Source organism: Alosa sapidissima, chromosome 12, assembly GCF_018492685.1.
Source record: "Alosa sapidissima isolate fAloSap1 chromosome 12, fAloSap1.pri, whole genome shotgun sequence".
In the NCBI taxonomy this organism is placed as follows: domain Eukaryota; kingdom Metazoa; phylum Chordata; class Actinopteri; order Clupeiformes; family Clupeidae; genus Alosa; species Alosa sapidissima.
Window position 1 is genome coordinate 32,679,936 of NC_055968.1, and position 13,786 is coordinate 32,693,721.

Here is a 13,786-nt window from a genome sequence, read left to right on the forward strand (position 1 = left end):
GCTACATGCTAATAAACTAATGATGCTGGTTTAGCTGCTACATGCTAATAAACTAATGATGCTGGTTTAGCTGCTACATGCTAATAAACTAATGATGCTGGTTTAGCTGATACATGCAAATAAACTATTGATGCTGGTTTAGCTGCTACATGCTAATAAACTAATGATGCTGGTTTAGCTGCTACTTGCTAATTAACTAATGGTATGGGTTGAGCTGTGACATACTAATAATCTAATGAGCCTGGTTGAGCTGCTACATGCTAAAAAACTATTGATATCTGATAGTGCCTAAACCAACGAGCCAATGGAGTCAACATTTCTCTCAAACATTCCAAATAAAATCCTCCATCTTAGTAAGGTCAGGCCTGATGGCCAAAGACCCAGGACCAGAACCTCCATCTTAGTAAGGTCGGGCCTGATGGTCAAGGCGAGTGCACTGCTGTCTGGTGATGAACTTAAACAACCTTCAGTCATAATAGACGGCCTCCACTTCTCAACTGGATGGTGTTTCCATAGATATATGTGACTGATAACACGTAGCCTATGATCAGCAGATTGTGTGTGTGTGTGTGTGTGTGTGTGTGTGTGTGTGTGTGTGAGAGAGCGAGAGAGCACTCACTGAACGTGCTACATGTGCAGAAGTAGTGCCTGTGTGTGTTATTATCATGTTAAATACCACACAGACATACAGGGGAAAAATCACAGGACCTGCTCACTCATCCTGCTTCATTACACTCATATCACACACACACACACACACACACACACAGACACAGACACACACACTTGATTTCATGACCCTTCTGAGACACATAGACACACACACATAATATGTACGCAGCTTCACCAGGTTCCTCAAACACTCACACACACGTGAAAGTGTCCCAGCTGATGAAGAAACCCATCTCACACACACACACACACACACACACACTCACACACACGTGAAAGTGCCCCAGCTGATGAAGAAACCCATCTCACACACACACACACACACACACACACACACACACACGTGAAAGTGCCCCAGCTGATGAAGAAACACACCTCATCAAATATCCCACCGCACCACTCCGAGATCTCATCACCTCAAATAGCACACTCTTCACTCCATTACTTATTCCTTTACTCACTTTACACACCCCAACACACACACACGCCTCAAAACACACCCTGACACACACACACACACTGATGGAACACCTCAGAGCCTCTTCATCAGCCGGGTCTGTCCCCTTCGGACGACTCCATTCATCAGATGTATTAATAGAGACGGGCGGACATCAGTCCTTACTCATCTTCCAGCCTTCCTTACACTCACACACACACACACACACACACACACACACACACTGATACGGTCATGGCCTGGCCCAGATACAGCCCTGATATGGCTCTGTTATGGTGAGAAACAGAATGAGAGCTAAACCAAGGTGCTGGTTAGGATGATGTGAGAGAGTAGCCGCACACTCCTTTTTCTTTTAAACTATTTATAAACCAACGTCTCTCGGTAAACAGCCTTCCTGAGGATCCTGGGTTTTGGCTCAGTTACATCCCTAATACGACTCAGTTACGTCCCTGACATAGCCCTGATTTGGAGTGACACGCCAAGCTGCAAGCTGTTCTTCCACCAGCTGAAGAGGACTGGCTCTACTGCTAGACCAAGCAAGAGAGAGAGCGAGCACACACACACACACACACACACACACACACACACACACACACACTCACACACACACACACACACACACACACACACACACACACACACACACACACACACACACACACGCATGCACACACACGCATGCACACACAGGGCCCAGATTTTCACTAGACAACAAGCACTAATGACCAACCCAGACACTCCCTCAACAATCCAGAGAGTGCATTCTATTTGTGTTCTCCTCTCTTAAATCAATTATCTCACCTTTCCTCCCTCCCTCACTAACTCAATCTCTCTCTCTCTCTCTCTCTCTCTCTCTCTCTCTCTAACTCAATCTCTCTCTCTCTCTCTCTCCCTAACTCAATCTCTCTCTCTCTCTCTCTCCCTCCCTAACTCAATCTCTCTCTCTCTCTCCCTCCCTCCCTCTCTGCTCAAGTTAGGCCATGGGTGACTGGAGTTTCGAGGGTGTGTGTGAGCGCGAGGACCTGATCTTGTGACCACGGTGTTTCTAGTCCAGGCTTCAGGCCCCACAGCCCACCAGGACAAAGAGACGGCTGAGAGCCATCAACAAGCCATCTCTGAGAGTTAGGCCTCACACAAGCCATCTCTGAGAGTTAGGCCTCACACAAGCCATCTCTACATCTCCCTCTCTCCTACTCCCTCATTCTCTACATCTCTCTCTCCCTCTCTCTCCCACTCTTTCATTCTCTCCTTCTCTTTTTCTCTCCCACTCCCTCCCTCCCTCTCTCTCCCACTCCCTTATTCTCTCCTTCTCTTTTTCTCTCCCACTCCCTCCCTCCCTCTCTCTCCCACTCTTATTCTCTCCTTCTCTTTTTCTGTCCCACTCCCTCCCTCCCTTTCTCTCCAACTCCTTCATTCTGTCTCTCCCTGTCTGAAGGCCTTAAGTAGTCCTTCACACTGACGAGCAAGAGGATCGTCCACTACACCAGCTTTGACCAGCGCAAGAGAGCAAACGCTGCAGTGTTCATCGGCGCTTATGCTGTAAGTACCTGCTCACACCTCACCTGCAGACTCTCTCTCTCTCTCTCTCTCTCTCTCTCTCTCTCTCTCTCTCTCTCTCTCTCTCTCTCTCTCGCTCTCTCTCTCCCTACATCCCTTTCTTACATCTCTCAATTAAATTCAATGAGCTTTATTGGCATGACTAAGTTTTACAATGTTGCCAAAGCAGTAATTTCATCAAGAGAAGAAAACAATTAGCAATTAATAGTAATAATAACAACAATTGACATGGACTATGGAGAATAATAATAATAATAATAATAATAATAGGACATTAGAACACACACACACACACTCCACCACTCCCCTAATACACACGCACTAACACTAGTAGCAATGGAGAAAGGGGGGGAAATATAATAATATAATAATAAAATAATCTCTCTCTCTCTCTCTCTCTCTCTTCCTCTCTCTCCTTCATTCTCTATCTCTCTCTGCCCTCTCTGAAGGGCAGCTCTGCTCTGAGTCGGTGAGTCAAGCTCTATAAGCAGGACAGTGATTAGGACGCAGAACTGAAGCTTCTGATTAACACTTACACCACAGGAGCATCTGCACCCAACACACACACACACACACACACACACACACACGCACACACCAGTGTTAGGGTGTGGTGGTGCATTACTGTGGTATGACATACCTGTGCACATGAGCCACAATAACACGCCACCCTGCCAGACACCAACCGGTCTGTCTCATTCACACAAACTGAGATATGATCTGAGGCTGTGGGAAATGACGTCTGTGTCCTCCACCTGACTGCTGGTGTGAATGGTAAAGTGTGTGTATGTGTGAGACCCCCACCCACCCGTCAGGGCAGAAACACTCACCTTAAGCTTCTTGTTGAGTTTACAGCAGTATCTATAAAGCATGGCTAGGTTCAGAGGTCCAAAGTCTGCATAGAAGCTGGAAAAATTAGACAAAGTGGTCAGTTTCCTATGTGGATGTTGTTCTTAATGATTTCATGGCCATCCAATTGTTATTAAGCTTTGGGTGTTTTAAGGAGTTGTCATCATCAGTGTAGAAATAGTCAAGCAGGAAAAGATTACATGTCTGCCAAAGATTACATAACGACCGGAAGACCCCAATGCGACGGAACGGAGAACAATGGCCTTGTTAATCAGACTGAAATGGTAAATAACAATTAAAACTGTTGCATAAGCAGCCAGCGCGAGAGGGACCAACCCAGCGCGCGGCTCGGGCGGCTACTTGTTGCGGATGCACGAGGCAGCAGAGCGACAGGCAGCGCGCGGAGGGCGCGTGCAGAGAGGAGGGAAACACAACTTACTTTTCATACACAAACTCGTCATCCGTGCTGAAGTAGTGTGTGTTTGCTGTGCTTTTTGGCTTGCTTCTTAGCGTTGCAAAATACAGTCGTTCTGTGGAGGAAATACAGGTTTGTGAGAACAGATAGAGACTCAGTTTCGTGTTTACTTCATTCATAGCATGTCTTCAAATGACTGCAGAAACACAGCCGAATTGTGTGACAATCTGTGTATAATCTGTTCTAGATCAACAGTAGGCCTAAGTATGCCTATGTGAGTGTTCATAGCCCCCAGCTATATATTGATAAACAATCGAAGGCACAGGGGCGAGTGATCGCTCATCCACCTAAATAGTTCTCAGACAGGGCCCAACTCTTGTTGTGAGTTAGGCAAAGTAGCCTAGTGTAGGCAACAGGACTGATCCGAGTCTCCCCCAACATCCCCGCCTCTACCTCAAGTTACCCTTACCTTTTATAAACTCGGATGCTCCTATCAAATCATTGTCGTCTGCCATTTTAAACAAAGTTGAAAGGATTGCTGAGTGTTTCAGGTGGTCCAGAGTCATCGATTAAAAAAAGGAAACACTAACCCCCCTAGATATCTTTGTGCTGATTAAAAAAATACAATAGAAAATATCTTCCGTTAGGCACAGTTATCTCGGCATGAACGCTTGTATCGCTGCAATAACGTTACGAGTTTTAAAAGACAAAATCTAGCTTTTTAGTAAAAAGCACTTGGCTTTTGGAGGGTACATTCTTGTCCTCGTATCAGCAGGTCTTCGGACACGCTAACCATCAGATTCGCTAGTCTTATGTCATGCTACACAAGGCAAAACAGTAATCAGCAAACTACTACAAGCGCGCTCTACATCTGCTCGCTGCCTGCAGAAAGAATCACCGATACGTCACTCGAGGAGCCCGACTCGGTTCCATGTCCCGGGAAGAAAGTACAAAAAACTGTCGTAGGAAATCTACACAGAAGATTTACAAACCGCGTAAATACAGACGCGCAGTGCAAAGTATCGCCGCTTCCGAAAGCTAGCAGAACTGAGATAATCTCCCCTCCCTTCTCCTCTCTTCTCTTCTGGCTGCGCAATCACTGGCGAGACGAGACGCTTTTTCCTGCCATGGTTGCGGACAGTCAGAAACATCTTAAAGGGACATCACATGGTAACCAGGAACCCAATCACCACACAAAGGAACGTTGCTAAGGATTGGCCTGCGCCGACCAATCAAAATCACAGCCGCGGCTCTGCCTGACGAAGTTGTGAAAAGAATATTGGGCTGTCTCGGACCCTCGGAGCTGTTGGCGATTCGCAGCAGGGCTTTGCAGGATGGTTTTCACACCAACTGCTCCCCCAATTAGCCTATTTGTGGACATGAAGTGATGAAGATAATATTTTTATAGCCTTATTATTGCAAATTAATTCGTTATTTTTACAGAGTTAGGCGGTTTGTAAATGTTTACAGTTATTGTTGTTAGAATGAAGACTGGCTAGGCCTATATTGCCATTATTCATGTTAGTATTATTAGTCTTTTATTATGGATTTAAATTGATTTGACTTTGTTGGATTCTCTGGTTGTTGCGTTGTGTTTTAATAAAAACCAGATAAACTGTTCATTTTAATCCTTAATGTAGAATAATGTTGATTGTGGGCCTAAATTCCTTTGGAAAAAAGTGTTGGCTAAGTTAACATATAAGATAACAATATAGAATAGAATATAGCCTATATGTTCTTGAAATTAATAAACCAACCAAAAAATAGATTAGCCTATTTTAATAATTCTAAAATACCTACTAGCCCATCTTCATTGATTTTGACTTCTGTAAGGACCCACACGTGACTATAAAAGTAGCCTCAGTTACACCAGTATCACATATCAGTGCCAGGAGCACCAGACTTATTCATGCACGCGCGTGCGCACACACACACACACACACACACACACACACACACACAAACACACAACACACTCACACTCCTGTGTCTGTTTCTGAAGAGAGCAGAAGGGGAACAACAGTAGAGGCGGTTGGAGAAAGAAAGGGACCAGGAACAGTCATATTAAAGATGTGATTGCAACATTTCTGATGTCATTCTGATTGCACCATTTATAGGTCTAGTTATAGTTAGTTAAAGGAACAGAGTCGTAGTAAAGATGTGATTCCAACATTTCTGATGTCATTCTGATTGCACCATTTATACGTCTAGTTAAAGTTAGTTGAAGGGATTTATGCTTTTCTCCAAAGAGACTTACAAATACATATATAATCATTCAAGGCATCTTATAAATATTTTGTTGTTGTTGTTGTTGTTGTTGTTTATGTGTTGAAGAGACGTTATTCTCTCAGTGTGGGTACCTTTGACACACTGACACTTGTGCAGGCTGGCCTGAAAGCTGTGGTGCTGGATATAGGTCCTGTTGCTATGTCCTGTTGCTACAGTATGTCCTGTTGCCATGTCCTGTTGCTATGTCCTGTTGCTACAGTATGTCCTGCTGCTATGTCCTGTCAGGCTTGACTACATGTGAGACTGAGGATGGGGCTACACAGCCTAACCCCACAGCCACGGACACAGACACAGATATAGACAGCGCCACAGACATAGACACTGACACTGACACAGACATAGACATAGACATAGACATAGACAGAACCACAGACACAGGCTCAGACTCGTTTCAGCTGCCCTGCTGTGCTTGATACTGGCCTCGGAGCACAAAGGTCAAATCTGCTGTCCTCTGATTCAGACTGTTCCTCATTTGTTACACTGACCACATAAACAAAACAGGGGAAACATTCAAGAGTCCAAATGCACATGCACGCACAGACACATACACACAAATCTGGTAATATAGCTGCTCTGAGTTTTTGTCTCTCTCTCCACACACACACACACACACACACACACACACACACAGCTGACGCACCTGCTATGAGAGAGATCCAGACTCTGTGTACAGGGGTGGGGGGCGGACTCCTCTGTCTGTTATCCTGGGGACACCAGGACTCCGAGTCCGACATGCTTTCATGGGGGGCACCCAGCCTGGGGTGGGGGGGTTGGGGGTGGGGGGGGGGGGTGCGTCCTAAAGCACACCTGAGCTCCAGACAAGAGGTTCCTCTTCGAACAGAACACTTGCCAATTGGTTCCTCTTAGAACAGAACACTTGCCAATTGGTTCCTCTTCAAACAGAACACTTGCCAATTGGTTCCTCTTCGAACAGAACACCTAAACTCCAGACAACAGGTTCCACTTCAAACAGAACACCTGATGACTGGCTCCTCTTCAAACAGAACTCCTGCACACCAAACAACAGGTTCTTCTTCAGACAGAACACCTGGACTCCAGTCAACAGGTTCCTCTTCAAACAGAACACCTGGACACCTGACAAATAGCTCCCCTTCAAACAGAATACCTGAACACCTGACAATTAGCTCCTCTTCAAACAGAACCCCTGAACTCCAGACAACAGGATCCTCTGCATTAACTGGACATCTCAACTCTCATGCAGCAGCGTAACCTTCCAACAGTCCAGCTAGGTATCTAGTCCCCCCCAAGCAGAGCACCTGACGACACACTGTCCAAACAAAACGTCTGAATACCTGAACAGCGCACCTGATACCTGAACACCTGACCCTCTGTCCGTCACACAGAGCAGTGCACACCCGACACAGCCTGACGGGGTCGCTGGAGGGAGACGCTGTGTGTGTGTGTGTGTGTGTGTGTCTGGTGGACCAGGCTGGAAGGAGAGGCTGTGTGTGTGTGCGTGTGTGCGTGTGTGTGTGTGTAGATTGACCAGGCTGGAAGAAGAGGCTGTGTGTGTGTGTGTGTGTGTGTGTGTGTGTGTGTGTGTGTGTGTGTGTGTGTGTGTGTGTGTGTGTAGATTGACCAGGCTGGAAGGAGAGGCTGTGTGTGTGTGTGTGTGTGTGTGTGTGTGTGTGTGTGTGTGTGTGTGTGTGTGTGTAGATGGACCAGGCTGGAAGGAGAGGCTGTGTGTGCGTGTGTTTGTGCGTGTGTGTGTGTGTGTGTGTGTAGATGGACCAGGCTGGAAGGAGAGGCTGTGTGTGCGTGTGTGTGTGTGTGTGTGTGTGTGCGTGTGTGTGTGTGTGTGTGTGTGTGTGTAGATGGACCAGGCTGGAAGGAGAGGGGCTGTGGGGAAATTCGCCGGGCAGCACGTGACAGCGTGGTCGTCGTGGAAATGAGTGCGTAACTGCCGTGCAGCGGCCGAACGCAGCACTCATGTGACCGACTCAGGTGTCCTCAAATGGCGCTCAGGTTTCAGACTAGGTAAAGACGGCCAGGTGTGAGTTTCAGCTCCGCTTGGGTTACCCTCACACACACACACACACACACACATACACATACACACACACACACACACACACATTGTCTGACCCCGATTTATTATCTGCTAACGGCCACTTCCTCTCCGCCGACACTGAGAGCACAGAAAAAGGGCTTTGAAAAGTGTGTTTTGTGAAACACTGTGTAGCCCCTTTGTCTCATGCTCTCCCCATCAGTGGTGTGTGTGTGTGTGTGTTCTCCTCATCCACTGTGTGTGTGTGTGTGTTCCCCTCATCAGCTGTGTGTGTGTGAGAGGTGGTTCAGGCTCTCTGCCACTCACACACACCACTTGATACTCTGCACAGAGTGTGACGTCAAGGAAAAAACAAAACAAGAACCCTGACCTCCAAGGTCACAACTACGTCCACATCATCAGGTCAAAGACATGACCCCCCCCCATACACACATATACATATACACACACTCACACCATCAGGTCAAAGACATGACCCCCCCCCCATACACACATATACATATACACACACTCCACATCATCAGGTCAAAGACATGACCACCCCCCCCATACACACATATACATATACACACACTCCACATCATCAGGTCAAAGACATGACCCCCCCCCCCATACACACATATACATATACACACACTCACACCATCAGGTCAAAGACATGACCCCCCCCCCCCATACACACATATACATATACACACACTCCACATCACCAGGTCAAAGACATGACCACCCTGCGCACCCCCCCCCCCCCCCCCCCCATACACACATATACATATACACACACTCCACATCATCAGGTCAAAGACATGACCACCCTGCGCACCCCCCCTCCCATACACACATATACATATACACACACTCCACATCACCAGGTCAAAGACATGACCACCCTGCGCACCCCCCCCCCCCCCCCCCCATACACACATATACATATACACACACTCACATCATCAGGTCAAAGACATGACCCCCCCCCCCATACACACATATACATATACACACACTCACACCATCAGGTCAAAGACATGACCACCCTGCGCACCCATACCCTGACCCCCCCCCCCCATACACACATATACATATACACACACTCACATCATCAGGTCACAGCCGCATCCATATCATTATAGACATGACCCCCCCATACAGACATACATACAGTATATACAAACACACACACACACACACACACACACATATATATATATAAACACACATCCACAACATCAGACCACAGCAATGTCCACATCATCATAGACCCCCATTACACACATAGTGAAAAGTATTGGGTCCCTGCCATTACACACACAGGAATTTCAATGACATCCCATTCTAAATCGGAACTAGAACAGTCATTGCGAGCCAGGCCTTCTTGTCCAACATCAGAGTCTGACCTCACAAATACTTTTCTGAATGAATAGGCAAGTATTTCCTCAGACACTCTAAAATCAAAATAAAAAGAGTGGAAGCTGTTACATTATTAAGTAAGTAAGTACGTTTTTATTTATCTATGCACAGAGTGCTACCCAAAGTGCTCCACACACAAAACACAAATTAACAAATAATTAAAAAACAAAAACAAATCCAAACGTCAAATCAAACAAAAACAAGGTGTCAGACAGAGCAGTGTAACTCACCAGCATACCCGTAACCTCAGCAACCGACATCAAAACAAACAACAAACATGTGAAAATAATACAAAGTAAAAAATTCTAACTTAACAAATTAGTTATTGGTTAAATGTAACCGGCTGAATAATGTCCATGATGACTGTGTGAAACAACACACCACAGAATGTCTTTGTACAGACCAGCCTGGTGGTTTCGTTGGCAGTCTGGAGAGCACTGGGAGCACAGATCAGTCTGAAGACATGAGCGATCTTCCTAAGCAGACGAAGGAACTTGCAGATAGATCAACGTGGTGGATTTTTGACAGTGACAGCCATAGATCATACTCCTCCCTCAATCCAAACTCCAGGCAGCTAGCAGAGCATATATAAAGTATAAGTATACTCTTTTGATCCCGTGAGGGAAATTTGGTCTCTGCATTTATCCCAATCCGTGAATTAGTGAAACACACTCAGCACACAGTGAACACACAGTGAGGTGAAGCACACACTAGTCCCGGCGCAGTGAGCTGCCTGCAACTCGGGGAGCAGTGAGGGGTTACAGTAGGTGCCTTGCTCAAGGGCACTTCAGCCACGCCTACTGGTAGGGGTTCAAACCGGCAACCCTCCGGTTACAAGTCCGAAGCGATAACCAGTGGGCCCACGGCTGCCCAGGCATGCCAGCTCTGAACTCGGCAGCAATGTGGTGGTCGTGGCATCAGCAGATCTCTCACTCCCAGAGTAGGCCTGAGCGATCCAGAGTAGGCCCACAGTAGCCCTGAGCGATCTCCCTAACCAGACACGGGAGGTGCAGCTTTCGCACTGTTCAGGGATAGATGGAGGATGGATCTCAACAGAGCTAGCATTAGGGCTCTCCCCAAGCACTCCAGCCCAACGGAGTAACAGTAACGCTAAAGCTAAAGGGGGGAACATCTCCATATGAATACTTATGGATGTAGAATGTGGTGTCATTAAAGTTACTGTGGGTTTAATGGCAGGCATCACAATATATTGAAGAGGTTCATTAGGCCTACTGATATACTATTACACTGTTTCTCTATAAAGGCCAATAAAGTCCTGTAGGGCAGCCCCCGGCTGTGTGAAAAACCTCCAGACAGCAGAGGGCGCCCCAACCCCCCCTCCCCCCGGAGCACCCCAGGAGACACGGCTATCCGACCACATCAGGTGGGATGGAAAACGCCATATAACACAGCTCAGACCACGTCACACCACATCAGGTGGGATGGAAAACGCCATATAACACAGCTCAGACCACGTCACACCACATCAGGTGGGATGGAAAACTCCATATAACACAGCTCAGACCACGTCACACCACATCAGGTGGGATGGAAAACGCCATATAACACAGCTCAGACCACGTCACACCACATCAGGTGGGATGGAAAACGCCATATAACACAGCTCAGACCACGTCACACCACATCAGGTGGGATGGAAAACGCCATATAACACATCTCAGACCACGTCACACCACATCAGGTGGGATGGAAAACGCCATATAACACATCTCAGACCACGTCACACCACATCAGGTGGGATGGAAAACGCCATATAACACAGCTCAGACCACGTCACACCACATCAGGTGGGATGGAAAACGCCATATAACACATCTCAGACCACGTCACACCACATCAGGTGGGATGGAAAACGCCATATAACACATCTCAGACCACGTCACACCACATCAGGTGGGATGGAAAACGCCATATAACACAGCTCAGACCACGTCACACCACATCAGGTGGGATGGAAAACGCCATATAACACAGCTCAGACCACGTCACACCACATCAGGTGGGATGGAAAACGCCATATAACACAGCTCAGACCACGTCACACCACATCAGGTGGGATGGAAAACGCCATATAACACAGCTCAGACCACGTCACACCACATCAGGTGGGATGGAAAACGCCATATAACACAGCTCAGACCACGTCACACCACATCAGGTGGGATGGAAAACGCCATATAACACAGCTCAGACCACGTCACACCACATCAGGTGGGATGGAAAACGCCATATAACACAGCTCAGACCACGTCACACCACATCAGGTGGGATGGAAAACGCCATATAACACAGCTCAGACCACGTCACACCACATCAGGTGGGATGGAAAACGCCATATAACACAGCTCAGACCACGTCACACCACATCAGGTGGGATGGAAAACGCCATATAACACAGCTCAGACCACGTCACACCACATCAGGTGGGATGGAAAACGCCATATAACACAGCTCAGACCACGTCACACCACATCAGGTGGGATGGAAAACGCCATATAACACAGCTCAGACCACGTCACACCACATCAGGTGGGATGGAAAACGCCATATAACACAGCTCAGACCACGTCACACCACATCAGGTGGGATGGAAAACGCCATATAACACAGCTCAGACCACGTCACACCACATCAGGTGGGATGGAAAACGCCATATAACACAGCTCAGACCACGTCACACCACATCAGGTGGGATGGAAAACGCCATATAACACAGCTCAGACCACGTCACACCACATCAGGTGGGATGGAAAACGCCATATAACACAGCTCAGACCACGTCACACCACATCAGGTGGGATGGAAAACTCCATATAACACATCTCAGACGACGTCACACCAATATCACGTGACACCTCTGATGAAGGCTACAGAGGCAAGGTAGCCGAAACTTGTCAGGTACCAGACATTTTACTTTATTGGCCTTTATAGAGAAACAGTGTAATAATAATAATATAATAATAATAATAATATTTATTTATATAGCACTTTTCAAGCATTGAGCACAAAGTGCTTACAGACAAACATGAAGAGCATTTTTTCTATGCACAAAGTGCAACAAAAGTGCTTCACACACAAGACCCAAACAAACAAATAACAAAAATGCCTAACGGAGCGGCGTAATCGCCAGCGTACCCGTCACACGTGAAACATACAACATGTGAAACATTCAAGACTGATAACAAACAAACAAACAAAAACAAATAATAAAATAAATAATTAAGACATTTTAAAAAGAAAACTCATGTTAACTTAGTAGTCCAGTTGGTTGCATCTAGTTAACCGGCTGAATAGTCCAAGGGCAATGATGAAGGCGCACAGCTGTGTCCAACCCGGAGGATTTAACGTTTTCCTGGCAGTCTGGAGAGCACTGAAAGCAATGAACAGTCTGAAGTCGTAGGTGATCCTACAGATCAGCAACTCGGTGAACATTGACAGCGACCGTTTGTTGTTCAGTGTCGCTCGTGTAATTGGCATCACAATACTTTTGTATACACATACACACACACACACACACAAAATGGACAATCTTAAGGTGTCTGTGTGTGTCTGAGCTGATGGTGTTAGACCAGATGGAAGTGGCTGTGATCTGATGATGCAGACATGTATGTGTGTGTGTGTGTGGCCTGACACAGGAAGGGCCAGCCAGGAAGTGTGTGTCTGACAATAGCTTCTTACGCAACTTCTGGCTGGAGAGACGAGCGGCTCAGGGAGGTGAGGAGGCAGAAGAACAGCTATTTATAGAGGAGGCCTCACCAGGACAGCACCACTGCACACACACACACACACACTCACACACACACACACACACTCACACAGACACACACACTCTCTTACACACACACACACACACACACACACTCTCTCTCTCTCTCTCTCACACACACACAAACTCTCACACACAGACACTCACGCATACACACACACTCTCTCTCTCTCACACACACACACACACATACTGGGACTACTAGTACGACTCTCTCTCTCTCTCTCTCTCTCACACACACACACACACTGGAAACGCGCAAGTCCCTGCTAAACGCTGTCTCAGGGATTGTGTCCTAGCAGCCTCACACACATGCAATACTTT

At 46.9% G+C, this 13,786-nt stretch overlaps 1 protein-coding gene across 6 annotated transcripts in view; it reads right to left on the reverse strand.

Annotated features, from left to right (window-relative positions):
• Nucleotides 1-5,105, reverse strand: part of cdc14ab (cell division cycle 14Ab) — a 45,480-nt gene extending 40,375 nt beyond the window's left edge. For all 6 annotated transcript variants that reach the window (XM_042057268.1, XM_042057267.1, XM_042057270.1 and 3 more), the window contains exons 1-3: nucleotides 4,420-5,105; nucleotides 3,975-4,065; nucleotides 3,517-3,592 (exon numbers count right to left, since the gene is read on the reverse strand). In XM_042057268.1, coding sequence (XP_041913202.1) covers nucleotides 3,517-3,592; nucleotides 3,975-4,065; nucleotides 4,420-4,516 — 264 coding nt within the window. In that variant the 5' untranslated portion in view covers nucleotides 4,517-5,105. The remainder of the gene's footprint in view (nucleotides 1-3,516; nucleotides 3,593-3,974; nucleotides 4,066-4,419) is intronic.
• Between the last annotated feature and the right edge of the window lie 8,681 nt (nucleotides 5,106-13,786).